This window comes from Lasiodiplodia theobromae (genome assembly GCF_012971845.1).
Source record: "Lasiodiplodia theobromae strain AM2As chromosome Unknown scaffold_10, whole genome shotgun sequence".
Lineage (NCBI taxonomy): Eukaryota > Fungi > Ascomycota > Dothideomycetes > Botryosphaeriales > Botryosphaeriaceae > Lasiodiplodia > Lasiodiplodia theobromae.
Window position 1 is genome coordinate 31698 of NW_023336300.1, and position 27644 is coordinate 59341.

Here is a 27644-nt window from a genome sequence, read left to right on the forward strand (position 1 = left end):
AGCGTGTCTAAACTTATTTTTAACGTCTTGAGGGCACTGCATGCTAAGCAGGGAAATTGATCCTGAACTCCGGAGCATCCTGAATTTTCTTTGCCTTCGAGGGCGCAGGTAGCCAAAAACCTATCTGACAGAATTCCAACTTGACTGCCTATCCTATGCCGTATCTGTAATCTCAGTTGTTTGTTGGTCTTCCCCTTCGACTTTGGCCTTCTTGGCTTCCTTCTGTCCTTCGTCTTCCACAGCCACTCTCTTCTTTTTCGTAAACTTTCCTCTCGCCTCCACTCTGCCAGCTGCGGGCATGACCTTCGTCGCGGAGAAGATGAAGCCCTCCGGGCCACCTTTACTCGTCATGAGTGGATGTGTGCGGCCAGGTAGAACTTGCCAAGCTCTTACTCTAGACGTCTGCAACATCGGGGCAAGCAAGAGCGTAGGGTTAAGCGGAAAGTCATCCTCGAACTCTTTGCGTTCCTCCTCTGTCGCAGTGTCGGGATCGAAAGGCTTGGTTCCAGGCTTGACATTGATGGTACGATTGATAAATGCAGTCTTGCGCTCGCGCGAGTACAGATCCATAAGCTCAGTGACCGGTTCGATGGTCGGGCTGTAAACGACTAGCTGAGCGCCACCGCGCAGAAGAGGAACGGTGTGCTTAAGGATGGTGGCAGGCTCCATGAATGAAGCGACAATCAATCCGTCAAAGCCTCCGGCACGGGTCTCGTCAACCACGCGCCTGACGCGCTCCCACCGGCGCCGCTTGCGCCAATAAGTGCCGCGCTTGCCAGATTTCCATGTGGCAAGGACTTCCGGAGAGACGGATTCAGGTTCTGCGTAGCCGACGTCTTCTTCCGGGTTGATGAGCTGGAGCCAAGAGAGTGTCTTTAGGTGCGTGTAGAGAGGATGAGTGGGAGACTGTGTGGGTGATGCGGCGTCATATCCGAAGTATTTCAGGAGGGCTACGTTTGGTTGAGCGTGAGCGTGGAGAAGAGTGAGGCTGTTGACTGGCGCGGACTGAGCCGGGATGATTTTTGGATTCGAGCGCGCAGGGAGTGGTTTTGGCTTTTCTGCGCTCTCATCAACACCTTCACCAGTTGTTGATTGTTGCTCTCCCGTCTGAGCCTCTTGCTGATTCTCCGTGGCCGGGGCGTCGTGCATTTCCTCATCTTCCGGCTGATCGCCATCCTCCTCCGAGCTGTCGTCAAAATCTTCTTCTTCGGGCGGATAGAGAACGCCCATCTTCTCAGCAAGAGACGCCACAACCAGGCCTCCCGTGTCGTCCACCACGAGCCAGCGCCCTCCTCCAACAAATGCACCCTCTTGGGTGTCACTCGGATGCAACTCGCACGCTCCTCCGTAATGTATATTTGCCCAGGCACCGATCAAGCCTTGCGATTCCTCTCTAATGTCCATGACCCGGTGGCCCTCACGTTCAATCATGACTTCGCCGAGCATCGAGGCATCCATAGGTAGGACGGTGAAGCGCTTGAGATACTTCTTCGATTTCCGCAGTGTGTACTTGGCCAGCGAAAACGATGTTTTCTCGTCAAGGGCCTTGTGTGCCGCCATGATCTTTGCGATAATCTCCTTCCCGGAGCCTGTACCGGCCTTCTTGAGCTCCTCGATCTCTTCCATAGACAAGGTTTGACGAGTGGGGTCGTCGACTGTCAGACGGTTGCTGCGCATCAGGACCTCGCCATCCTCGCCCACGATGTCGAACTCGACTCCGCCAGGTTCGCCCGCATCGCCGTCTGGAGTCGGATCGGGTGTGCCTTCAGTTGGAGGAGCTTCCTCGGATTTTATGACCTCCTCGTGCAACTCGGCGGCAGGTACTATGCGCAGTTCGGTCTGGTCTTTGCCATCCTCGCGGTCGAGAATTTCGTATGTTACGTTGAAGGGCCGGCCGAGCAACTGGTTTGCAGGAAAAGAACCGAATTTCCCAATGGAGACGGTGCTACTCGGGTCAGTATCTAGCGTCCAGAGCGCACAAGTGAAGGCTCACTCAGACTGATCGACCTACGTGTTGGGGACGATTTCGAGGACCTTGAGCAGGCCTGAAGGCAGGCGCAGCACGACGTAACTGTGGGGGCGGATGCGGGAGTGCATGTTGGGAGGCTGCGGCAATCTGGGTTGCGCGGCCGGCGATCAGGACATGTCTCGGTGGCTGCGTTGGGACGCGATCAGCGGGAGAGCTGCGGGAATGGCAGTGGCGCAGCAGAGGCGTGGTGGTGGAGAGTTCGCGCAGAGCTGTGAATTATCTTTTGCGACCGGCAGAATAGCGCGGGCGGTGAGTGGCTTGGAATCCGAGAATAGTCGCGGCCGCCCTGCCGCCGCCGCCGCACTTGGCGCATTCCTCCTTAGCGGCGAGGGTCCAGGCGTGTCAGGGCGTGGCCGTCACGGCAGGTGGCAAAGCCGAAAGCAAGTGAGACGCATGACAGCGATCTCTATTGATCGTGTGTTTCGCTGTCCAAAGGGTCCGCCATTTTGTTTCGCATTCGGCGCCTCGATGCGCAGAATCCGAGCGGCAACGCTCAGGGCACCCCGGGCTGTTCCCCGGACGTGTGGCGGTGCCTGTCGCCGCGTCGTCATCTTCCGGCAGCTTGGCCCCAAGCGCGACTAGCCAACATCTGCCTTCCCCAGCGAATCTGCGCCTTCATAACCTCCAGGCTCCCACTTATTGCTGCTTGCTCAAGCTCCTATCGCTGCATTCCCAAATTATCGCTCCCAGGCCCTCCATCTACCTTGCCGCGCGATTCCTACCCTCCATCGAAGCGCACCTGCACAGACCGCGAGAAACAGTTAGCTGCCTGCAGCCCAGGTTCAACGCCAATCTAGCTGGGCCACGTCTAAGCCTGATCTTCAGGCACCTCCGCCGCCATGGTGCGCAAGCCCGAGCTTGTACCGCGCCCGCTCTCTCAAGCTGCTCAAAACCCTCCCTATCCTACCACTCCGCCGGACGAGCATCCACCGCCATTTCTGCACGATCCCCACCCGGCCGACACCAACAGCTACCAGTTTGTCAACCACGAAGATGCCCACCGCCCCGAGAGTGACTCCGATATCAGCTCCTCCTCCGACTGGGACGAGCCCGAGGATGATGATGGGGAGCAACAGAAGCACGATATTCCCGCTGCGCTGAGGCCTGGCGGCCATCAGGCGACCTCATCCCAGCAAATGAAGCCCAATGAGCTGCCCACATTGCTGAGGGTAGGACCGCCAGGAGGCTCGCCGGCCCCGCGCATATCGATCGACTCGGAGGATGATAGGCCCAAAATCGAGGAGAAAACTGAAGAGAAGAAGCCCGAGCCTCAACCCTCAGTGACGTCGCCGCCGCCTGCGCTGGCCACGCCGCCCCCGGCCATCGCCTCGCCCCCAGCACCCGCCGTGGCCACGCCTCCGCCTACTGTAAACGCAGTCTCTGAAACCCCAACTACTGCTACGCCAGAGCGTCGGCCTACCATACCCCTCAAATCTCAGAACCCTTACTTGAGCCTCCAGTCTCAATCAAACGAACAAACCTCAGGCCAAGAGGGCGGCGCGACTAATCCATGGTCACCACAGCAGTCAATTCCACAGGAACCCATTGAAATGCCTTTGGACAACAACACCCCGGTGGAACAATTCTCAAGCATGTCTCTCTCGAACGCCGTCGATAACAAGGCGCAGTCACCGCCAGCTAACCCTCCTCCGGGTGTCCCGGAAGACACTGTTGAGCAGGCAACGGCTGATGCCACGGCCCCGACATCCCCCACGGCAGCTACACAACGCCATGATTCTAATGCTTCCAGTGCCTTTTACCCTGGTATGGATGTCTCTTCTTTGGACGCGCATAGCTCGCGAACCTATGGCCTACCGGAAGACTCAGATGCTCAACCAAACCGCACATGGCAAGAGCAGCAGGCTTGGGAAAAGAGCGAAAGGGAGAGAAGAGAGCGAGAGGCTGCTGAAGCACAAGAGAGGGCTATGCAGGAGGAGAGGGAGAGACAAGCGGAAGAGGAGTGGCATAGAGGTGAAGCAGCCGCAAAAGCCGCTGCACAAGCACAGGCACAGGCACAGCCCCCTGCCCAACCTGCAGAGGAGACCGCTCCACCTCTACCCCCTCGCCCCGGCACTTCGTCGACTACAGCTGAACACGGCCCGTCGCGTCCGCATAACATCAACACTGCTGGTGCCGCCGCCGCTGCTGCTGGAGGCCCTGAAGTAGAATCTCCAGGCACAAAGCAAAGGAAGGAGAACTATTCTATCAAGCACATCAGGTGGTTTGACAATCATACAAACAACCTGCGCGAAGCCCCGGTCTTGACACAAAACGCCAATGGCCCCTGTCCTCTCCTGGCTCTCGTCAATGCTCTGGTCCTTTCCACGTCACAACGACAGCAGTCAAGCTTAGTGGAAGCTTTGAAGACAAGAGAGACCATAAGCCTTGGCTTGTTGTTGGATGCCGTGTTCGACGAGCTGATGTCTGGCCAACGAGGGACCGCCGCTCAGGAATTGCCTGATGTTGGTGATCTGTATGCTTTTCTACTCGCGTTGCACACCGGGATGAATGTCAACCCGCAATTTGTCGCGACCGAGTCTGAAAGTCTGATTGACCATCCCGTGCCGCAAGGAAATGCCAAACCGGGTAGTTTCGAGCAGACCCGAGAGATGCGGCTCTACAGTACCTTCAAAGTTCCTTTGATTCACGGATGGATGCCGCCACCTGATTCAGTCGCGTATGCTGCTTTTGGTCGTTCTGCAAAGACCTATGAAGACGCACAGAACATCCAGTTCCACGAAGAAGAACTGGAGGCAAAGCTCTCGACAACCGGTCTTTCGCCTCAAGAGCAGAACCTGTATCAGGATCTGCAAGCCATCAAAGAGTTCTTGCAGAGATACCCTACGCAGTTGACCGATTACGGCCTGAAGACCATGAGGGATAGCATTCAGCCTGGTCAATTCGCCATTCTCTTCCGCAACGACCACTTTTCCACTATTTACAAAGAGCCCCGCTCTCAAAAGGTTTTCTCTCTGGTTACTGATGCGGGCTACTCTAGCCACGAGGAGATTGTCTGGGAAAGCTTGGTTGATGTCACCGGTAGAGGAAGCGAGCTATTCTCTGGTGACTTCCGGACAGTCAGTCACAGCCAAGGGTCCGCTCCAGAGCGACCGATTCGGAGCCTTCTTGACGATGAGCCTCCTCGCCAAACTAGTGGCTTTCCCAACGGTGGAGGCATCACTTATCCTCAGGAAAGCGGCACTGTTGGTGCTACTCCATCCACTGAACAAGAGGATGCAGATCTCGCCCTAGCTTTGCAGCTGCAAGAGGAGGAAGATGATCGCCACCGCCGTGACGCAGAGGAACGCCGCCGGCGGGAGAATGAATTATCCCACAACTTCCTTTCTAACGAAGCAAACTCTCATACATCGCGCCCCGGTCGCATCACAGATCCCATTCGCGGATCAGACATCCGGCCGCTCATCCCTCCGCGCCGTAACAACGTCCAGACCAACCGGCCTCAGGTCGACGGAGAAGAACCTCCACCACCAACTTATGAGCAAGCTGCCAACTCTCCAGCGTACGTTCCCGGACAAGGCCTACCGAATCTACCGCAAGGAGCGGGCGCATCTAGTCATGGTCGTGGTCAAAGTGCTTACGCGTCAACCAGTCAGGGTCAAAGCTATTTCATCGGCGGAAGGCCGAACGGACGCGGCAGAAGAACAAGCCAACCGACGCTCAGTGCCAGTGCTGCGGGTCCTAGTGTCCCCGGCGGCAGAAGACATAGTGGACAAGGAGGCCCTGGCAAGGAAGAAAAGTGCATTGTCATGTAACTCCTATTCGTCTGGACTCCTTGTGTAGGTAAGGCGAGATGGTGCTTTGTTAGGGTGTAGACTGCTCGATATAGGTTTATCTCAGGAAGGCGCTGTTGTACACGTGCTTTCCCAGTCCGGTTGTTCTGCTCGTTCGGACTTCCTTTGAGGGCATGATTCACGGATTTTTGATGGATGGTAAGTAGGTTGGAGTAACGGATACCCGTGTTTATTTCATTCTGCTTTTTGCCAAACTGTCTGTCTTCGGCAGCTTGGTGACTGTTGTTCATTGTTGTCCGGTTTTAGGATTTTCTCATGTAGTCATTACGGCAACGGTGGGTGGATAGGCAGGCAGGACAGATAGACAGGTAATATGAAGACTATGCTATAGGAGTCGGGGTTGAAATTTACACCCACCCTGAACTGAAAGTACGCTGATTCGCTACAAGATACGTCTAACCATTCCGGAGACTTCCACCCACCTCGGTCTCCCCATCCCGAACCACGTCCCAGCAACAATAGCTCCAAGGACAGCCGTGCTAAGCAGTGCACTATATGGCAATGGCGCTCCTTTACCCTCAACGATCCCCTCCTTTCCCTTCCCACTACCACCAAGAGGAATGCCCTCCTTTGCCGCCCACTCTTCCACCAACCCGCGATAGTCGACGGGACCGTACCACTCGAACACCTCCCTCCACAATGCCGGCACCGACACGGGCAGGAACGAAAGCCAAGAGGGAGGACTCCACCGCTTCCGCCAGCGCGGCAAGCCCAGCTCGCGCAGCAGCAGGTCGATGTACGGCAGCGCGTCGTATGTGAAGTCGGGAACGATGGCACCAAAGCCGAGTGGATTCCGCCACCGGCCCTGGCGCGCGTGGAGGATGGCTTCGTACTCGACCTTTTCTTCTTGTGCTGCTCCACCGTTCCGGTTTAGGGCGGGCAGGCTGCGGCCCATGAAGAAGGCGGAGAGCCAGAGGGCTTGCGTCTGCGCCATCAGCGCGGTCGAGGCGGTGCGCGCGTAGCCGACGAAGGCGATGGTGCGGTGGTGGTGGCGGTGCGGGAGGGAGTGCGAGGGTGGTATCATGAAGCGGTAGAGGGTGTAGGCTCGGGCCAGGGAGCGGGTCGGTTGGTTGATGATTTCGTCGTCCTCCGTCCTCCGTGCCGCCTTGGGAGCGGTTTTCTGAGCGGCCAGATACTGTGGCGGGCACGTCGCGGGCGGCGGTTGCTCGCGCAGACGCGGGAGGGTGGACAGGATTTCGTTGTCGGCGCGGGCGAGGAGAGCGGTTCTGCGGTTGTCTTCATCCACGGCGGGGTCGTACGCGTGCGGTAGACCCAGTTCGGCGGCGATGTCGCGCCCGGCGTCGCGCGTGAAGCGGAGGTTGGGCTCATGCTTCCAGCCGGTGCAGCATACAAAGGAATCGATGCCAGCGAGCTCCTCGCCGTTCGACAGCTTGATAGTACGGCCTTCCGCCAGGCTTTCCACGTCCGCGATGTGCACCTTGATCCGCCCTTCCCGCACGAAGTCCAGGACGTCGGGCTTCCCATAGTTGAGCAGGCCCCTCCCCGTGCCGATCCAGAAGACCTCGGTCCACGGCCGCAGCTTGGCCAGCTCCGGGTGCGAGTCGTAGCCGTTGGCCCTCTCTATGCCCGCCTGGCCGTTGCGGGCGGCGTCGCGCATCCACGCCTGGCCCCGCGCCGTGCGGTTGATCAGCGCCCGCACCCAGCCGAAGCCGTCGGCGGGGCCCCAGATGCACGGGCTCATCTGCCAGGTGCTGGCGCGCGTCGTGAGCAGCTCCTCGCCCAGCACGTTGCGCGCGTTGCGCGGCGGCGCCATCAGGCACGGCCCGTGGCCCGACGAGCGCAGGATCCAGTGCACCTCGGCCGCACCGGACGCCGCTGCCGCGTAGACGACGTCGCAGGCTGACTTGTTGCCCGAGAGGACGGCGACGCGGGAGCCTGGGCGCAGGATTTGGGGTGAGTACTGGCCGAAGTCTCGGCTGTGGATGACGGGGGCGTCGAAGTGCGATTGGCCGGGGAAGGAGGGGATTTTGGGGGTGGACGTCAAGCCGGTTGCCACGACGAGCTTGGAAGCGAGGAGGTGGTAGGTCTGGGGATTGCCGTTGCCATCTTTCGTCGAGATGGTGAGGAGCCATCCCGAAGCGCCCTTGTCTTCGGCCTCTTGGACGACACTGTTGAGGCGCGTGCGCCGCGTGAGGTCGAAGGTGTCGGCGTAGTCTTGCAGGTACTGCTGGATCACCTCGCCTTTCATGTGCTCTTCTGGTGCCACGCCGTAGCCCGTCATGGGGAAGTCGCTATACTCGAAATGCCCGAGCTGGCTGACAGCGCGGAGGAACGGATAGAGCCGGTCTGGAGCCCATACTCCACCGATGGCGGTTCCAGCATCTAAGATCAGTAGGTTTACCTCCGGGTTGAGCTTTAAATACGTCCTGCCCATGGCAAGGCCGGCGAAGCCTGATCAAGGTGTCAGGTTGAAAGAGGTAAGCCGTATAATTGGTGCTCACCAGCGCCGACAATGACCATATCCGCTTCCTCCATTTTCATGGTGCTACAAAGTGCTGTTCGTAGAATACTAGATGTGGAGACTCGAGGCCGGCATGAAATATGTATAGTACACTGGTTAGACTACTGTAAGTGATCAGGCGAGAGGCGAAAACCGAGGATGTTCCAAGTCCGGGCTCGGTTTCCAGTAGCTCCCGTGTAAGTATAGAGTCCAAGAGGCGCGTCGGGCTTCGTACATTTATTAGAGCCCAGGAAACCGCGTGAGACATGGTGTCTGAGACAGCTAGCGAGTCAGAAGCGAGCCTTGGAAAATAGCGGCGTTTTGACATGGCACCCATTATTGCTCGAAAAACTAGGAGTCGAGTCATGCACTCCTAGCAAGCGGTGTACCAAAGTGGGAGCCATGCCACCAACGACAAGGATCGTGCTTTAGCGCTGTTGACATCTCGTTTGTCTGGTAAACCCCCTCGGATTTGATTCCGCACGACCGCGGAATTTGAAGATGATTCGCGTACACAGTTCCTTGCAGGAAGCCGTAAACAGAAGGACCGGTTGCGCCCTCAGTCGCCGGGATCAGTGGCGCCGACTGGGGCATAGATGCGGCCGGTGAAGCGGGGGATGCGCCTTTTTCTTCCGCTCCGCATTTTCGGTAGTTTGCTCGGGGCTGATGGAACCGCACATGCACCGCAGTCTACCATCGTGTGATCCTCTTTCTTTCCGGTCATTGAAAGCGTCTGACCATATCGATTATTCCAGTACTTCTCTGTAGCATGAGAGCTATCGAGCGCCACTTTTTCACCTGCTTTTCGGAATGTAAGTGCGCTGTTGTTGTCCTGTAGCGAAGTAGTAGGTTGTATATTAGCACGAATTAGGCGTGACGAATTCTGGATACTTAAGCGAAGGTGAGGAACCTTCCACAATAGCGAAGAAACAAGAGGTAGGGCAATCACTTTAACAAAGGGATGTGAAGTTAGTCCATATCCGCTTGTGGGCCACGGAAAGTAAGCAAGAGAGCAGATGTTAGAAAGAGGGATGCAAGAATTCCGGGAGAAAGCTGATTTGTCGCCGGCGAATGTTTTTCCCGCCGCTCTGAGCAACGACACCTCTATCCTTAACCTTTCGCATCGAAGATTTTCATGATACATGCTCTGTTAATTCGTGAGTAATCGGCGTATTGTGTAGCTCTATCCGCTGTAAAACCCGGACGTTGAGGTATCATAGCTGTAGGACACACGAGGCCAAAACGCGCAGCAACTGACGTGGAAGAGGCGAAGCATCAATGCTAGATCCTGCTCCCGAGTATTGTGCGGATAATGGAATAAGTTCTAGACCGTGTATAAAAGGTCAAAAAAAGGCTATGCATAAAAAATATGAAGCACTATGCACAATGTTTGCCGAACCCAAAGGCGGACGACCATAAAGGCACGTAGGATTGCCGCACAGGTATGGCACGCTGAATCTCATGAAGGTTCTGAAAGAAACAGAATGACGTAAGTTTTCTGGCGCAGCTGCAGTTCCGCTGAGTAGCGGAGAAAATGGGCGAGCATGGCGAACTGTGTTGGTCCGCCGATACTCACAACAATGCGGGCGGGCATCATGCGCCAGGCAGCGCAGACCCTGTGGCTATTGCGCTCTGCAGCACTGGGTTTGTCTGTGTATCTGGTCAGCTTACGGTCATAGGCATTGCCGCGTGTCGGGTTTGCCGCATTCTTCTGAGCCATATCCAATACCTAAGTCGACGGGTACCTGAGTCTTCCTTCGGAGCCGCCGCGCTTGCCGAAATGGTGAGGCCGACCTGTCTGTATCCAGAATGGTGCTGATTGATATTGCATGTGCGCGCGTGCGCGCTTTGCTCGCTGGTCGCGTCCGCCATCTATTACTCCTCGCGCTTCACCAACACTCCACACCCCGACCTCCACCACCCTCCCATCACACACTTCCGCGTCGCAGTCTTCCGGCAAGCAGTGCATGCTGCGACGAGGCGCACTTCACTTCAGGGTAAGTGAGCAGAGCTCCTTTTCGTCTTCCTCTGTCAAACACCGCGCCGCGATCGAGGCCGACAGCAGCAGCTCGGGCGCGACCGCGACCGCGCTCGCTGTCGCACTCACCACCGCCTCACTCTGCATTTGCGCATCGTTTCTTACCGCCTCACCTTCCCTACACCCATTGATGTCCTCTCCGCAACTCGGCTTGCGTATGGTCGCATTCCGACAGAGCTTCGACCAACACCTGCTCGCGCGCACTTGCTAGCAGTAGCCTGGAGCACAATTCCCATAATTCCTGACCGTATTGACGCTGCTCACAACGATCTAAGCCCCTGCGCAATGTCCGTCTCATTGTCGCGTTCAGAAGCTGACAATATCGCTTTACAGACTCAAGCCGACGTCCGACCGCGGACGCGACGCAATCTTCAACCACTTGTTTGTCTGAGTTCCTCGACAAAGATCAGCTGTACTCTTGACCGATCTTGAACTCCTTTCTTTTGGGTGGAGGCATAACGAGAGGATATCTGATACAAGACTCTTGTCTGCTCTCTCACGCCTAGCTTAATCTCATCTGGGGAGGACAGGATGGGCCGTGTCAAGCAAACAGGTAAGCGTCCACCCATATTTCAAAACGTTTGAGCATCCTGATCCTCTCAGGAACTAACTTGTAGCTGCAGCCCAACGCCACGAATTGGCTGTGGCAAACGGCACACAAGAGTCGGCTATGACCGGCAATGCTGTCAACCATGAGAAAGACGCTGTAGACATGGAGATGGCCGATCAGTTTGAAGATGATTTAGATCTTGGAAACGCTCTTTCATACTCGAACCCCGAAGTCGATATGCACGATGCAGAGTCCGACTTAGAGGACCACCACATCGAGGACCATAGCATGGAGGACAACAACATCGATGGAGATGACGAATCTTCTGATGCCGAGAGTTTTGAGTATAACGACGACGACATAGATGAGGATTTCGAGCTCGACGCTGCCGGCGACAGCGACTACGAAGAAGGGCCCGCAAGCAAGCGCCGCACTGCGAAGCCGGCCCTGCCAAAGAAGAGTCTGATCAATTCGAAGTCTTCTCAACTTGCCACATCAAAGTCTAAGCCTCGTCGTAAGGCTCAATCGACCCCCCGAAAGACCAACCAGACTTCGGAGCAACTTCCACGTGCGTTGAAGAAGGCTCACCGCGACATCGAGCGCAAGCAGTCCCTCGGTCAGCCACGTGCTAAGGGCGATCGTGCACTCCGGTGCTTGCCCTACGTTACCAAGAATCGTGCTGCTAAGCGTGAGTTGATTAGGTGGAGCGGTAAGTCAGACGCGAGGCTCTTTTACCATATGCAAGCCTAACCGCTCGTAGATGAGACCTACGCCCATACCCTCCTTGCCATGAGTTGGGCGCTCGAAGTCAAGGGAATCGATATTCCCTGGGAGGAAGTCGCCGCAATTGTGCATCCAGGTGCCACTGGCGAGGCTTTTAAGCAGGCCATGTCGAAGCTGCGTGCCAAGAGGCTTAAGGAGGGCCTGCCTGTACCCCCGGTGCGTCCTGGCAAGGAGAAATCCCGGAAGGACTGCGAAGCTGAATTGAAGCGCATCCTGGACGGAGCTCGAGAAGTGCGAGAGGCAAAGAACGCAGGAAAGCCTGCCGATTCCGGTCCGAAGAACGCTTCGGACGATTACGACGGCGGTGATGAGGAGACACCACCTACTGTAAGTCACAACATCCCCAATTCCTTCAACATGCCTAACGGCGCTTTCGTTTTCAGTCTCGTGTACGTGGTCGCATGTCCGTTGGCTCGATTGCCACCCGGGGACAGCATGGTTTACCGGCTCTCGAGGACTCGTCTTCCGGACCAGACCTGCTGACCCCCAAGTGTGACACGCCCGCTTCGGACGAAGACACCATCAATCCCGAAATTCGAACTGCAGAATGGATCAAAGATGTTACTGCTGATTCTTTGTCCTCCGTTACTTTTCAGTTCGTCACTGGTCAAAACAAGGACATCCACCAACGCCTTTCCCCTGCTGTTCAACGCCTACAGGGAGGCACCGACGGCCTCCGCACCAACTTGGATGTAGCTGAGACGAGCCCGGTCCCCGCCACAAAGACAGATACTCCGGCTACCCGCTCGACACCGGCCCGCAACCGCTCTTCTCTCGCCTACCACGGACAGTCAGGTTCCCTGGCAGCGCAAAGCCAGCAGCAGCAGGCCCCGCACACGCCGCCCTCCCAACAGGCGCCGGTCTCTCAACCTCTGTCGTATACGGAGCCGGTCACTCCACCCTCTATTCTGCGAACTCCGAAGGAGTGTCCTCCTGCTCCACGTAGTCGCAGCAACAGTGACCTCCGCACTCGTAGCCACAGGCATACCAGGAAGAGATCAGGAGATGATGTAGGCCTTCCTCCTTCTACGCCCACTCCGAAGCGTCGTCAGGCCCATGGCGTGCGCAAGTCAATTTCTCGTAGGCCGTCGCTCAGCCAGATCCCGGAGAGTGATCCGACCACCACATTCTCGACCCCGCTGGTTGAGAACATGTCCAACCACTTTTACCAGGGATCACACGCATCTCTTGGTCAGTCTCCCTTTGGAGGAATGGCGGGAGGTGGAATGATGTCGACGCCATATGGCTACGGACCTATGCAGATGAACAACACGCCCATGCCATTCATCCCTCCAGCGGTGATGCAAAACATGATGAACCCATACGCCATGCAGCATGGCCTTGTTTCCAGCGACTCTTTCCAGATGCAGATGACTGAGCAGCAAATGGCTCAAGCGCAGATGGCCCAAATGCAGATGGCACAGATGGCCCGAGAACAAATGGCTCAGCAGGCTCAGCAACAGATGCCACCTCCTTGGCAAACCGGCCTGAACCAGCAGACGCAGCCTGGCACCCAGAGCGCCAAGATCAAGCGCCAGATGTCCGCGTCACCCCACACGAGCTCCGGAATCTCCATGCGTAACTTGAGCCTTCGAGACACTGGCTCGCAGACTTCTACTCACAACCTTACCCCTGACCGCTCTGTTGACTACGCTGTCAGTTCGTCCGGCATGCATGAGTCGCTGTGGAACCTTACTGCTGGTGGTGACTACATCAGCCCTGGCGGTGATCGTAGGCCGTTCCAGAACTTGGATCGCCTGAGCGAAGAGCCTGATGCCGAAAATGATGAGCAGAGGGTGCAGTTTGGTTCGCAGAATACTGCCACGGATTCCTTTGGTCGCTCCACCCAAGACTCTTTTGGCAGCAATGTCCAGGGATCTCACATCACGCCTGCACAGCCGCGCCCGGTTGGTGACAACGATATCCAGGAGGACACCGAGTGTTGAGAGTCGTCCCCAGAGCCACAACCCAAGATTCTTTTCTTTGCAACAGAGCTTCTTGCTTATTTTCATGCAACAACTGCCCTGGTAGATTGGCTCTACCAGAATTTTCTTCTTTTCCAACTGAAACTTCTTTCTTGATTATTCCATCAGGGTAACGAAGCCGTTACAACCTAGGACCACGAACTTCTGATAAGACCCGGACAGCCATCTCTTCACCGGGCCTTCCACACGATCCAAATCGGAACTTTTTCTGCAGGATCTTGACCAGAGGGCCGTCTTTCTTGAGCTCTTGTTTCCTTCCATACTAATTGACCCACATCTCGTCAGTACTGATAGAGCTGTTTCGGCAGGCTAGCAGGAATACGGAGATTTGGGTTCTTTTCCTTTTCGTCACCTTTGTCTTCTCTTTTACCCAAAGGTCTCATATCCATCAGCATTCCACGTCAAGCTTCGTTGCAACAGTAGGGATAGATCATATCTCTGTCAACAACAGGAAGGTTGGCACCCTGCTGGATACGGATGGGTTGGAACAATAAACAAGCTGGCCATGTGGAGTCCTTAGGATTACGGTTGTTGTTGTTGTTATAGACTAAAGAATGATAAAAAGCTTCGGCACCAAACTTAGAATGACTTGCATGTGATCAGTTCTTGTGGAGGCGCAGGGGTCGGCGAAGGATATTGTCGTCGATAATGCATGACTTGCATGAGTAGCTGAAGTTGATACATGGACGTTTGTGTGTAGTCTTGGCTGCCTATATCTGCATCCGGATAATCGCTTCAACTGCCCATGTAGGAAGAATGCAGTATCTTTCGCGGACATGCAAAGATCTCCAGCAGCCAATTGTGGAGTGAGAGACCTGACACGGAAGCGGTGGAAGCTGGGGACAGGACTGGAGAAGCTGAGTCAGGGACGCGATGAGAGCTTTGCAAGATGATCCAGAGAATTCTGCATGCTTCCATTGGGCGAGATCCATCGGCAAGTCAGAGTGTGGAGAGGCGAGTTAAGGCCGAGGTAAGCGCCGTGAGAGTCTAAGTACGACAGCTGCAGCGAACGCTCGGCGTGATCGACAGAACGCCGACAACGAGATTTGCGGCTTCAAAAACTTGCCTGCTGGCTTGATAGACATGAAAACATCTGGCTTCGCATTAGAATTTCCGTCCATGAGTGTGGCGGGGCGCAATGACTGCTGCCGGGCGGATGGCAATGGCAATTGCAATGGCAGGCCTCGGAGCCTAGCGCGGATCGTGACGCACGGACCATCGGCCTGAAGTTCTGCTTCTCATGTTTCTAGCTGCTTCTGAAGATTTTCATTCATCAACACCGCGCTTCCTCTCCGTCGCCATCTCTTTTTCGCCTTGCACCTCTCGTATTTAGGTCGGCGTCCTAGGAGCTCCAGGCTTGGGTGTCGTTGTGTGTCCTCTTCTCCCGTTCCGCCGCCACATCATCTCCTCCGCTATCCACAATGCAGCGCATGCTTGCTTCGAGGGCGCGCGCCTCGGCCGCCTCTACCCTGAGCTCGCGGAGCTTCAACCTTACCCAGCAGCGCTTCGCCCACAAGGTACGAATCCATTGGCCTGCGCCATAGCCTTTCCGCCTTTCCAATGCCGCCGCCGCTTCCGCCGCAGCGTGCTAACGTCACTGCGAACAACAGGAGCTCAAGTTCGGCGTTGAGGGCCGCGCTGCTCTGCTCAACGGTGTCGAGACCCTCGCCAAGGCCGTCTCCACCACTCTCGGTCCCAAGGGCCGCAATGTCCTCATCGACCAGAGCTACGGCTCGCCCAAGATCACCAAGGGTAAGGATTTTTGATGGAGAGCGGATACATCCGGACATTGCTGACAGGATGCAGACGGTGTGACTGTCGCCAAGTCGATCGTGCTGAAGGACAAGTTCGAGAACCTCGGCGCTCGCCTCATTCAGGATGTTGCTTCGAAGACCAACGAGGTCGCTGGTGACGGTACCACCACCGCCACCGTCCTGGCCCGCGCCATCTTCTCCGAGACCGTCAAGAACGTCGCCGCTGGCTGCAACCCCATGGACCTGAGGAGAGGTATCCAGGCTGCTGTCGAGTCCGTCGTCGAATACCTGCGCGCCAACAAGAGGGATGTCACCACCAGCGAGGAGATTTCCCAGGTTGCCACCATCTCCGCCAACGGCGATACCCACATTGGCCAGCTTCTCTCCAACGCCATGGAGAAGGTCGGCAAGGAGGGTGTCATCACCGTCAAGGAGGGCAAGACCATCGAGGACGAGCTCGAGATCACCGAGGGTATGAAGTTTGACCGTGGTTACATCTCGCCCTACTTCATCACCGACCCCAAGCAGCAGAAGGTCGAGTTTGAGAAGCCCCTCATCCTCCTTTCTGAGAAGAAGATCTCTGCCGTTCAGGACATCGTCCCCGCTCTTGAGGCCTCTCAGCAGCTCCGCCGTCCCCTTGTCATCATTGCTGAGGACATTGACGGCGAGGCTCTGGCTGTCTGCATTCTGAACAAGCTCCGCGGCCAGCTCCAGGTTGCTGCCGTCAAGGCTCCCGGCTTCGGTGACAACCGCAAGTCCATCCTTGGCGATCTCGGTGTTCTCACCAACGGTACCGTCTTCACCGACGAGCTTGACCTCAAGCTCGACCGCCTCACCCCCGACCAGCTCGGTTCCACCGGCTCCATTACCATCACCAAGGAGGATACCGTCATCCTCAACGGTGAGGGCACCAAGGACGCCGTTACTCAGCGTTGCGAGCAGATCCGTGGCGTCATGAACGACCCCACCACCTCCGACTACGAGAAGGAGAAGCTCCAGGAGCGTCTTGCCAAGCTTTCTGGCGGTGTTGCCGTCATCAAGGTCGGCGGCGCCTCCGAGGTCGAGGTTGGCGAGAAGAAGGACCGCATTGTCGATGCTCTGAACGCCACCCGCGCCGCCGTTGAGGAGGGTATCCTCCCCGGTGGTGGTACTGCCCTCCTGAAGGCCGCCTCCAACGCCCTGAACAACGTCCCCTTCGCCAACTTCGACCAGCAGCTCGGTATTTCGATTGTCAAGAACGCCATCACCAAGCCTACCCGCTCCATCGTCGAGAACGCTGGTGCTGAGGGCAGCGTCGTTGTTGGCAAGCTCATGGACGAGTTCGGCAAGGACTTCACCAAGGGTTACGACAGCGCCAAGGGCGAGTACGTTGACATGATTCAGGCCGGTATCCTTGACCCCTTCAAGGTCACCAGGACCGCTCTTGTTGACGCCAGCGGTGTTGCTTCGCTGCTTGGCACCACTGAGGTCGCCATCGTTGAGGCTCCTGAGGAGAAGGCCCCTGCTGCTCCCATGGGTGGCATGGGTGGTATGGGCGGCATGGGCGGCGGCATGTTCTAAACTGCTGCCCCGCTCTAAAGAAAGCATAAAACCAAAAAAGATCAGAAAAAGCGTTTCTCCGTTCCTCCGTCACCCTGTATACCCGCTGTCTACTACCTCTACCTTTTCAAAACCTGTGTTAGTTATTGGCACCTCATCTCCGCTCTTATAAAACTCATTGTTTCTGGCTACAACCGGGCATGGCGGAGCGAGGAGTTTTTATTTGTATGATATTGTATCTACCAAGCGACGAACGACCAAAAAAGAACAATGAAGTTGAGTGACAATGTAAATCAGCGACGCATGAAGTGGTGATTAGCAATATAATCAACTAATAGTAGCAACTGCCGCTTTGAGAGAACGGCGTCCTCCATGCGTGCAATCGACTTGCCTAGCGTATTAAGATGTAGGCAGCGGTGTGTGTGCTCTACGCACGAGGCACCTCAGAGTCAGGAAACGGCCATTGTTTCTCCTATGCGAAGCGGTGTTGATATGAAAGGCTCTGAGGACTCCGCGCCATCGACTTTGTTGTCAGGTGGGATGATTCGGGATGCATCGGGCAGCTGGGTGATGTCATCTGCAGAACGTGGGGCTCGCAGGCGGCAGGCCGCGCGGGACCAGACGAGCGAGAGGCTATCAAAAGCCGAAGACCCTGGTGATTGGCGCTGCTCAGGAGGGGGCAGCCGGTCGCCGGCGGGATCGCCTCAGGAGATGAATATTGAGGGGCAGTCGAGTCGAGCACCCGTGGCGCATTGATGCCGCGGCCAGCGGGAGGAAGCGGCGGCTCCTGTTCCATGGAAGCGTAGCCTTGATGCCTGAGCCACGGTCGCATTTCCAGGACAACAGCGCTCAGAGGGCGTTAGGCGGCAACAATGCATTGTAGCCTGGAGGGAATGCTGGGCAACGGCAGCAGCGGACGCGGCAAGCATTGTTTACGGTGCGATCTCGTCCATGGCAGACCAGCGGTGGGTGCTTGGGCGGCACAGGGCTGTCAAAGTGGCTCAATCTCCAGTCCCCACTAGCTGGCCGCTCTCTGCCCCTCTACCGAACAACTTCCTTCCAGTCCGCAACACCTTCTTGCATCCACACCCGCACAACCCATTCCCCTCCGCCGCACTCCCCAAAGCGCCTTCGCACGCTCCATTCCTCGCTGTGAGTCGCCCATCCTCCTGCTCGACGCCCTCCTGCGCATGACGCCACCGCCTGGCTGCCCGCCCGCCCGCTGCCTACATGCGCTGACGACGGTGCTGACAAGTTTCCTGTTGACAGTCTTCCGTCTCCAACTTCACCACCTCACATAACAGTCGCAATGGTAAGTGCCCTCGGCGGTTTCCTCGTCGTTGTTGATGCTAATTTGTCCGCGCGCTGCAGGCTTCCTCCGGGTTCGTGATTCCTGCCCCTACCCCTCCCCCTCAACGCCTCGCTCGCGCGCCCCGGTCGCCGCTCGCTATCTACGCAGCCCCGGCCCCGCGCACGCGACGATGCCGATAGCAGACGCGCCCTCGCCGCTGCTCATGCCGCGATCATTGATAGCGCTTCCGCTCGATGAAGCCGTCCACCGCTTTTTCGCTTCGCTGCTAACTTGCGCTCGCGTGCTTTTAGTGTCTCGGTCTCCCCGGACTGCGTCAGCATCTTCAACGACCTTAAGCTGGGCAAGGAGCTCAAGTGGATCGTCTACCAGATCGCCGACAACGGCAAGGAGATTGTCGTCGAGCACTCCGAGAAGAAGACTGAGGAGAGCGAAGAGGAGCAGTGGAACAGGTTCCGCGAGTTCCTGCTCAACTCCAAGACCAAGAACAAGGCAGGCAAGGAGGGCAGGGGTGCACGGTACGCCGTCTACGATGTCATGTATGACGCGGCTGCCGGCTCTTACGGCGAGGGTCTGAGGTACGTTTTTGCTGATTTTCTCCCCCGTCCCTCCGAACGCCAACGATGCTGACGAGCCAAAACAGGAACAAGATCACCTTCCTCTCCTGGATCCCCGATGACCTTGCTCCCTGGGTAAGCATAATCTTCGGATGATCATTTCACTCTTGCGCATTCAGGTACTGACATCGCGTACAGCCCAAGATGGTTTACTCTTCCTCCAAGGACGCCATCAAGCGCGCCCTTACCGGCGTCGCTCTCGACATCCAGGCCAACGACGATGCTGACATCGAGTTCGCGACCGTCATTGAGAAGGTTTCCAAGGGCCGCTTCTAAGCTCGCGGGGAAAAAGGCAAAAATGGCCTGTTCTGTCACCACGACAGGCACTCTTTTTCTTGATAGCAAAATGAGCGCAAACACTTGTTTGTTTCTGGAAGCATTCACGAGGCATGCTAGTGGAGGCGGCTGGGCGGTGTGGAACAGTTGAATACCCTCAGTCGTGGAAGATGGTCGCGGGGAAGGGCGGCGTGTTGATGTTCTTTGCAATAATGCTGCTGCTGCCGCGCGGCTCCTGCCTGCCTGATAGCACAAGTTTGGGATGATAGAAGGAAAATGCTTTACTCTGGCAATACTCGTTTTCATTGATATGTATGCACGTGCTCCTTGGTTGTACTGCTCGTATCCGTCTTGAAGGTCTCCATGAATCTAACATTCATCCTGAGGAGTCTTAGAGGGCTGTGCCAACGGCATCAAGCGCTCACTATCGCATTACACACCCAACTTTTTTTTTTCTTCTTCTCATCGAAACGCTCGAACGCAGACCAAAAGAGAATCTCGTCGTGTCTCTTCTCTCTCAGGCGACTGATACCAAAAAAGGAAACTATGCGCTGCCACCCTTCTGCTGCCAGGCCTCCTTGAACACGCCCGCCAACCTCTCCCCTTCCCCTTCATCCTTCAACCTCTGCACCAGGAAGCCCTTCAAGTCCGCCCAGAACTCATCCGTCTGCAGTATCCCCGCCGCCTCCTCCGGGCCCGCGGCCACGGGCGCCTCGCCCATCTCGATTTCCGGCTGCGAAGGCTGCGGCGGTGGTGCAGCTGCGGCGGGAGGAACGGCGACGGGCGGGCTGGCGACGCGCTCAGGCGTCGAGATGGCCGGCGTGCCTGCAGACGGTGTCCCGCCTCCGCCGCCTCCGCCGAGCACCATGACGCTGAACTCGACGGCGAGCGGGGCCGACGACGCCGCATCGACCGCCGCCGCTGCGCCGAGCACGTCCTTGATCGTCTTGGTGTCGTTGACGGGCTTCTTGGCGTGCAGGATCTTGATCTTGTCGGTGCGCAGGTCCGGCGCGCCCGAGCCCGCGGCGTAGGCGGCTTTGAGGTCGTGGATCGAGGTCGTGGCGATGGAGACGGGCGCGGGGAGCGTGTAGGTGGGGAGGGTGGCGCGCGTGGGTTTGAGGGTGACGGTTGCGAGGGGCCCTTCGGCGGCGGCGGTGGTGGGGGGAGAAGTTGCGTCTGCGGCCGTGGAGGTGGGTTCGGTGGTGCTGCTGCTGCGGGCGGTGGGTTTGCGCTTCGGTTGAGGCATGCGCGGGAGGATGAACTGGGCGGGGAATGTCAGCGTGGGACACGGCGAGCAAATTGAGCAATAGGAGTTTTTATGTTTATAGGGCGTAACAGTTTTGAAGGGGGAGAGGACGTACCGCCGGCTGTGCTGGGTAGCTCTTGGGGTCCACGACATGGTCGCTAGAGAGGCGGGCGGGGCGCGCCTCGAGCGCCGTGAGGAACTGCTTTGCGAATGCGAGTTCCGTCATGGTGACAGAAACGTTATGTGCTGTAGAATGGCAGTGGCAGGCGGTTGAAGGAGCAAAGCGCGTGAGCGGGGGAGCAGCTTAATGTTGGCGCAATTGGGTGATGATGCTAGACTTGGCGGGACCTCAGCGATCAAGGCGGTGGGGAATTCTGCCACGGCGCACGGACTGGGTCCCGGATTTTTTGCGATCTGAGGCCTGCGCCGAAGGTTGCTGCTTGTCTTTTTGCCGGGATTTTCACAAATTTCTCCCCCCTTCACCTTTTTCCCACCGCAAACATGGGTCCCAGCCGTCGCATGAAGAAGCAGGGCATACCCGCCCCGCTAGATGAATCTCTCGTCACCCGCAAGCGCAAGGACGCGCCCGAGCCCCAGCCCGCCGTGCAACAAAACGGCAAGCCGAAGAAGCGCAGAACCTCTGGCGAGGGCGTCTCAGTAAAACCCGCGAAGAAGGTCAAGGAGGATGTCAAGCCCAAGACCAATGGCAAGGCCGCCTCCGCTGCGAAGGAGAAGTCCAAGGCCAACGGTGTGAGCAAAAAATCCAAGAAGGCGCCTGTGCCGGAGTCTGAAGATGAGGACGAGGAAATGTGGGAGGACGATGACGAGGATATAACCGGACTGGACGAGCTCGACTCCGACGAGTTGCCTTCCGGCGACGATTTCTTGGACGAGGACGAAGACGATGTTGTCGACTCGGACGACGATATGCCTGGCAAGCAAGCCATGTGGTCGGAGGATGAAGATGATGAGGAGGATGCTGCGGAGCGACTGACGGCCGCCAATATCGAAGGCTTGTCGCGGAGGCTCGATATGCAGAGGGCGCAGGAGGAGGCGGAGGCGCAAGCTGAACTGGAGGAGGCTGCGATGCAGACCAACATTGCGGGCGACCGTCCCAAGATCCTTGGCGACGCTGATAGCGACGACGAGGATGGCGCAGGCGTGGGTCTTGCACCCGATCTCCAGCTTCTCCGCACTCGCATCACCGACACTATCCGCGTGCTGAATGATTTCAAGAACCTGGCCGAGCCCGGCAGGTCGAGAGCAGAGTACACAGCTCAGGTGCTCAAGGACATTTGTGCCTACTACGGATACTCGCCGTTCATGGCGGAAAAGCTCTGGACTCTTTTCCCCCCGAGCGAAGCTTTCGCCTTCTTTGAGGCTAACGAGACTCCTCGTCCCGTTGTCATCAGGACAAACACACTCCGCACCCACCGTCGCCAGCTTGCGCAGTCTCTCATCAACCGTGGCGTGACGCTTGAGCCAGTTGGCAAGTGGTCCAAGGTCGGTCTTCAGATCTTCGAGTCGTCCGTCCCCATTGGTGCCACTCCTGAATACCTCGCTGGACACTACATTCTTCAAGCCGCATCCTCTTTCCTCCCCGTTATGGCTCTCGCGCCTCAAGAGAATGAGCGGATTCTTGATATGGCCTCTGCTCCCGGAGGTAAAACGACACACATGGCTGCACTTATGAAGAACACCGGTTGCATCTTCGCGAACGATGCCAACAAGGATCGTGCGAAGGGTCTGATCGGTAACATTCACCGTCTGGGTGTCAAGAACACCATTGTCTGCCACTACGATGCCATGGAGTTCCCGCGAGTCATTGGCGGCTTCGACCGTGTCCTGCTCGATGCTCCTTGCTCGGGAACTGGTGTCATCGCCAAGGACGCTAGCGTCAAGACCAACAAGACCGAGCAGGATTTCATGCGTCTGCCTCACCTGCAGAAGCAGCTTCTCCTGCACGCCATTGACAGCGTCGACCACGCTTCAAAGACTGGCGGTTACATCGTCTACTCGACTTGTTCCGTCACGGTTGACGAGAACGAGCGTGTGGTGCAGTATGCGCTTGAGAAGCGGCCGAATGTCAAGCTTGTGTCAACCGGTCTTACTTTCGGAAAGGAGGGTTTCACCAACTTCCAGGGACGCCAGTTCCACGCGAGCCTCAAGGAGACGCGACGCTACTACCCGCACGCCTACAACGTGGACGGTTTCTTCGTTGCCAAGTTCAAGAAGATTGGCCCGACGCCCGCCAACGCTGTCAGCGCGACCAACGCCAGCACCAAGGCTGGAAAGTCCTACAAGCCCAAAAAGGAGAATGATACTTTGGTTGCGGATAAGACCCCTATCACGACGGATGAGAGCGGGAAGGAGACGGAAGATGACTTTGGTGGCTGGGATGATGAGGAAGATGAGAAGATCATCGAGAGGAGCATCAAGCACCAGATGAGGAAGAAGGGCAAGGACCCGAGGGCGCTGCTGGGCAAAAAGGCGAAGAAAGAGGGCGAGAAGGCATCGGAACAGGGCGAGAAGAAGGCAGATGAGAAGGCGGAGGTGAAGGCGGAGGCGAAGGCGGAGGCGAAGGAGGCGGCGAAGGAGACGAAGGAGAGCAAGAGCAAGAGCTCAAAGGGTGACAAGGCGAGCGAAAAGGAAAGCAAGGCGTCTGTCAAAACGGGAAATGAGAACGCAAAACAGGCCAACGGCGAAGCCGGGGCCGGCCCGAAGGGTAAGAAAAAGGCGGGGAGGAAGTCGGTGTAGTGTCTCGGCGGATCGTCAGGTGACCGCGAATCGCGTCGGGGGCAGCTGTATAAATTCTTTGCTTTGGTAGACGCATCTGCTGGCGCTGGCGGAGTTCTATGGGAGGCCGCACCGGCCCGCAGACATCTGAACCGGCCTCAGTCTGCGAAGAATGTCAAGGTTGATTTTAGCTTTCCACAAGCAGTACCCGGCAGTCTGGATAGAAGTCTGGCACAGATCCCTACTGCATGGGGCAAGGATGGCCGCATCCGAGCGCCTTTTGCTCTCGTGCCGGCGGGGCAGAACGGCTCAACGCAGCCTGTTCCGCCGCGTGGGCGCCTCGTCTCGTCTTTTTGCAGCCCGACACTTCTTTCGACCTGACCGCAAAAGAGCCCTCCCGCTCCCACCCCTGACCTGCAGCATCCAGGATACTGCTGGTTACAAACCGCGCCACCGACGTCAGCAACTCGGCTTCCATAACGACCTCCCTCCTGCCCGGCGCAGCCAGAAAAAAAAAATAAGTTGAGAAAGGGCCGGGATTGACAGGGATCAGGAGACCAGCTGAGCAACTGCGAAAAAGACCCTGCAGGAGACCAACCGCTTCCCGTCGTGCCGCGCCGCTCGACTCCTTCCTCCCTCTAGCCTTGCGAACCCCCACACGCTCTCACACCCCCCAACCAAACCACTCTTTGCCAGGAACGGCTACTGCTGCCATCCGTCGTCCACCGCCGGTCCTCCGGAAAGCCCGGCGCTACCTGACGGCCAAGAGGGAACCTACCGCCGCTGTCCTTCCCGTCGTGCTCTTGTCCACAGCCGTCAGACGCCGGTCACCGTTTCTCCCCCCCTCTTCTCTCCGCAGAGCCCGGGTCGTTGGGTTCGACTCGAGCCAGAGCCGAATCAGTCTAAGCCGCGCCGCCGGCCGGGTTCCGCCGCGCAGGATCTGACCTCGTCGCTGAGGAAGAGCTGGGAGAATAGCGGTCAAGAGCAGCAGCAGCAGACGACGTAGAAGCAGCAGCAACAGCAGTCAACGCAGACTCCACCAAGCATCCACGTAGACGCGCGCATTACTTTCATCGCCGGCCAAGGAAATCGTCGCTATGGGCACGACTACACCAGCACCGACCCCAAGGTATGCTTACGATAGCCCGCTGAACTCTTTCTACACGACCCAGCAGCCAAGTATAGATGAGCGTTGCGCCCCTGGGACAGTCTCCTGCTTCCACCGCTACATTCCCACACACTTGCCTTACCCGAGCCCCCCGCTCTGCCCCTCCACCCTTCAAGCCCCACTTCTTGCGTCATCAACACCCATACCCATCACGAGCATGAATCTAACGGACGTTGCATACTTACAGAAGCCGGGTGCCTCGTCGGCCGTGGCGCCTCCTTTCGGAGGATGTGCCGCTGATACCGGAGAACGCGGTCGACCTATTCCCGGAGAAGCTTGGTCCGCGAATCTTCTACCTGCCGTCGGCGAACGCAATCCTGAAGAAAGGACCAACGGTTCGAATGGCCGAGGCAGAGGCTATGCGCTTCGTGAAGGCGAAGCTGCCCAACGTGCCGGTGCCAGAAGTCTACCAGAGCTTCATGAAGGACGAGCTAGGTTTCATTCTCATGGAGAAGATTGAGGGCAGGCCTCTCAGCGAGCTATGGGAACGACTGGATCCTGAGAAACGTGCCTTCATCGTCGAGCAGTTACGCGGCTTCATCGCGCAGTGGCGCGAGCTCAAGGGCGATTGGTACGGCAGCTTAGGTGGCGGCAGCAGCGTTGCGAACTATGGTGACCACCATCACCCGCACCATCACCACCGTGGCAGCACCGGCAGCAGCAGCGCCGGCTCTGACGCATACAGTCCGCATCCTGGCGATGCCTCCCCCCCACCGCCGCCGCAGACTCCAGCCATCGAGCCCGGCAGCGGGCCCGGCGGGCCCTGCGAGGACATTGTCTTCAAGCACCTGTGCCTGGCCAGTCCAGGCGAGCAGAAGACGTATGGCCCGTTCAACACACGCGCCGAGTACAACTCGGGTGTGGTTGAGGCGCTGCGCAACAGCCGCACGACGGGCGAGCTCAGCGAAACCGACGAGCCTCTAGTAACACGTATCCAAGCCGAGAATGATTCGGACGAGAAAGTCTTCACGCATGGCGACCTGCAGCCGGTCAACATCATGGTCGATCCCAAGACGCTACGCATCACTGGTATCCTGGACTGGGAGACTGCAGGATATAGCCCGCCGGAGCGCGAGTACTGCGAAGGTCGTAGCCGTGGGCGCGAGGAGGTGTGGCGCCGCGTACTGGACAGCCTGTTCGAGGACGACGTCAAAGAAAAGTACAAACTCTGGCGCGACATCGACTGGGCACTCGTGGCGCATAGTCGCGTTTGGAGCAAGTGACGATTGATGCTGCTAGGCCGTGCTTTTTGAAAGAGGGGGAAAGGAAGGAAGAGAAAGCTGGAGGAGCTGCGCATCCCCCTTCTCTCTCTTCTTCTCCTTTCGATGGAAGCTACATCACGACCTAGACGATTACTCTACTGTTATGGACCGCTATCATGTGCACTGCCTAGACTCATATTTAGGCGGCGCTTCTGTTTTCCTCAGATCGTTTGTGCTGCATTTTCAGCGACATGGAAGCACGTCGGTAGATATCCTGCAGAGCGCGGAGCACGAAATTCAACATTTGATACTTGAGGTGGAGGCAGCGAGGAGGAGCTAGCATGTCGGCCATTCCGAGGTGCTGTGCACCTAAGAATTAAAGGGGCCGGAACAAAGGATTTGGGCATGCTAGGAGGAGGAGTAGTGACGAGAAGATGGAATCACAAAAATGGGAATAGCATGGAGTTTTACGTCCGCAGAGAACTGCTGATGGAGGCCGGTGTGCCGGGCGTTTTCACTTTGTATTTTTTCACTGGAGTCGTTTTAAAGGTCCATGTTCTGGTGTTTAAAGAGCGCGGAGGGGTCTGGTAGATGGAATGGAAGGGAGGCTTCGTCGTTTCAGTAGGCAGAAATCATTTGCATTCTTTGTTCGACACCACTCCTGCTGGGGAGGGTCTTGCAATCCCCCTCTCCTTTGGTATGTGTAAATAGTTAGCCATATAGATTATGTTAACGTTGGAGGTCAACAATATCGCGTCCAACATGGTGTTGCCATTGTCTTGTCATGCATTGAAGCGCTCGCGAAGGGACTCCGGCGCGAACTGCTGAATTAGGAGAGGATGTCCTTCCCAACCATTCTGTCCCCTCATCCTTTGCGGCGAGACCCGGGCTCTCAAACTTGTTTTGAACCTGGCTCTTCGCGTAGATCAAACATTAATATCCGGGTACTATAACTGCGGCGTCCGTGTCGTATTTGGAGTTTTAAGGTAATTCTCCGTTAGTTCTAGAAGAAAAAAAATGAAGACCCCAAAGGCTTCAATAATCCTTCTGTTGCTTAGCGATGGCTTATTGGACACTTTTCCCTCACCATTTTATAACGGGCGAATGACTTCTATAGCCAAGACAGCTAGCGAATGTGCAAGAAAATGATTCGCTAATCATGCATGAGGATGTGGTCACACGCACGCAGTCACAGGAATGAATCGCTACACCTGGTGACGTCCGGTAAGGAGCATGACCCCGAATCGGAAACCTTTTTTTCCTTCTTTTACCTCGTTTCTTTTCCGTCAACGTGTCCACAGCCGATTGTCTCAGGGATCGTCTTTTCCCCGAAACAAGTGGGCTGTTTACCGTTTCTTTTTTTTTCCTCCTCCTCCTTCTCGGTAAGAGAGCGAAAGCCAAAATCTATGACACCAGCTGCACCGTGCGCGCATGCGTCGCGGGGCACTCTGACGCGCATTTTACGGCGGCCACGCGGTCGGCGCTGATGAATACTAGAAACGAAGGGGCACAAGTGAAGAAAAAAAAGAGGGAAGAAAAAAAGGCCAAAGAAGCGGTGAAAAGGGCCGTTCGGAACGTTTCCCGACTACACCCGGCCGGCTGGGGCGCACCATGACCGGCCGCGGGCGTCCCGGCTTGTGGGAACTTTACACCAGCTTTGTGGGTACATTCTTAGTCTGTGGATCATTCGGGGACAACAATGACGGAACGAGCACGACATTTTTTTCAACAGAAATACAGCGCTTAGGGGGAGGGGCCGCTTATACATCACGATCTTGTGGACCGGTGACTTGGGGATCCTCCCAACACGCCACTCTCACAGCTGAAAGTACGCGTGGAGACCAAATTTCCTTTTTTTTTCTCGCCCCTCCACCACCTGACGTGTTGGTGGCGGCGGCACTCATTGCCGTCGTGGGGCGCTGCCTCTAGTTTGACGCCTAGGGAGGCAGGCCGTAGCAGCTTAGACTTCTGGCTCGAACGCTCCTCCTAGCTTCTAGCCGACTACTCTGCCTCTATGTTCACTCGGAATGAGCGATTATAGCGACCTTAATGGCCGCATTGTGTAGCACTGTGGTCCCTGATACTGGCGGCTGTCTTTATCGTCCCGCGCTTGCCAGTGTAGTGAGGCAGCCTCCCTAG

The 27644-nt window shown here is 57.0% G+C and overlaps 9 protein-coding genes across 9 annotated transcripts; 6 read left to right on the forward strand and 3 right to left on the reverse strand.

The window, feature by feature from the left end:
• Nucleotides 1-153: 153 nt before the first annotated feature.
• LTHEOB_3797 (Eukaryotic translation initiation factor gamma protein) lies at nt 154-2097 on the reverse strand (the record flags this gene model as incomplete). The annotated part of the gene is made up of 2 exons (XM_035512759.1): nt 154-1945; nt 2012-2097. The coding sequence occupies 2 exons, from the start codon at nt 2095-2097 to the stop codon at nt 154-156; spliced, it is 1878 nt and encodes a 625-aa protein (XP_035375190.1).
• A 771-nt stretch (nt 2098-2868) lies between these two features.
• On the forward strand, nt 2869-5802 carry LTHEOB_3798 (uncharacterized protein; the record flags this gene model as incomplete). Its single annotated transcript, XM_035512760.1, has 1 exon — nt 2869-5802. One exon carries the CDS (start codon nt 2869-2871, stop codon nt 5800-5802), a length of 2934 nt encoding a protein of 977 aa, XP_035375191.1.
• Nucleotides 5803-6223: 421 nt separating this feature from the next.
• On the reverse strand, nt 6224-8343 carry LTHEOB_3799 (Flavin-binding monooxygenase; the record flags this gene model as incomplete). The annotated part of the gene is made up of 2 exons (XM_035512761.1): nt 6224-8253; nt 8304-8343. 2 exons carry the CDS (start codon nt 8341-8343, stop codon nt 6224-6226), a joined length of 2070 nt encoding a protein of 689 aa, XP_035375192.1.
• A 2528-nt stretch (nt 8344-10871) lies between these two features.
• On the forward strand, nt 10872-13619 carry LTHEOB_3800 (RNA-binding protein cabeza-like protein; the record flags this gene model as incomplete). The annotated part of the gene is made up of 4 exons (XM_035512764.1): nt 10872-10893; nt 10964-11599; nt 11651-12000; nt 12057-13619. The coding sequence occupies 4 exons, from the start codon at nt 10872-10874 to the stop codon at nt 13617-13619; spliced, it is 2571 nt and encodes an 856-aa protein (XP_035375193.1).
• Nucleotides 13620-15079: 1460 nt separating this feature from the next.
• LTHEOB_3801 (Heat shock protein Cpn60) lies at nt 15080-16972 on the forward strand (the record flags this gene model as incomplete). The annotated part of the gene is made up of 3 exons (XM_035512765.1): nt 15080-15175; nt 15269-15410; nt 15465-16972. 3 exons carry the CDS (start codon nt 15080-15082, stop codon nt 16970-16972), a joined length of 1746 nt encoding a protein of 581 aa, XP_035375194.1.
• A 1288-nt stretch (nt 16973-18260) lies between these two features.
• Nucleotides 18261-19153, forward strand: LTHEOB_3802 (Cofilin; the record flags this gene model as incomplete). The annotated part of the gene is made up of 5 exons (XM_035512766.1): nt 18261-18263; nt 18323-18333; nt 18554-18838; nt 18904-18952; nt 19016-19153. The coding sequence occupies 5 exons, from the start codon at nt 18261-18263 to the stop codon at nt 19151-19153; spliced, it is 486 nt and encodes a 161-aa protein (XP_035375195.1).
• Nucleotides 19154-19697: 544 nt separating this feature from the next.
• LTHEOB_3803 (Ubiquitin supergroup) lies at nt 19698-20625 on the reverse strand (the record flags this gene model as incomplete). Its single annotated transcript, XM_035512767.1, has 2 exons — nt 19698-20414; nt 20515-20625. The coding sequence occupies 2 exons, from the start codon at nt 20623-20625 to the stop codon at nt 19698-19700; spliced, it is 828 nt and encodes a 275-aa protein (XP_035375196.1).
• A 275-nt stretch (nt 20626-20900) lies between these two features.
• On the forward strand, nt 20901-23156 carry LTHEOB_3804 (S-adenosylmethionine-dependent methyltransferase; the record flags this gene model as incomplete). Its single annotated transcript, XM_035512768.1, has 1 exon — nt 20901-23156. The coding sequence occupies one exon, from the start codon at nt 20901-20903 to the stop codon at nt 23154-23156; it is 2256 nt and encodes a 751-aa protein (XP_035375197.1).
• A 1076-nt stretch (nt 23157-24232) lies between these two features.
• LTHEOB_3805 (Phosphotransferase enzyme family protein) lies at nt 24233-25526 on the forward strand (the record flags this gene model as incomplete). The annotated part of the gene is made up of 2 exons (XM_035512769.1): nt 24233-24264; nt 24491-25526. 2 exons carry the CDS (start codon nt 24233-24235, stop codon nt 25524-25526), a joined length of 1068 nt encoding a protein of 355 aa, XP_035375198.1.
• Between the last annotated feature and the right edge of the window lie 2118 nt (nt 25527-27644).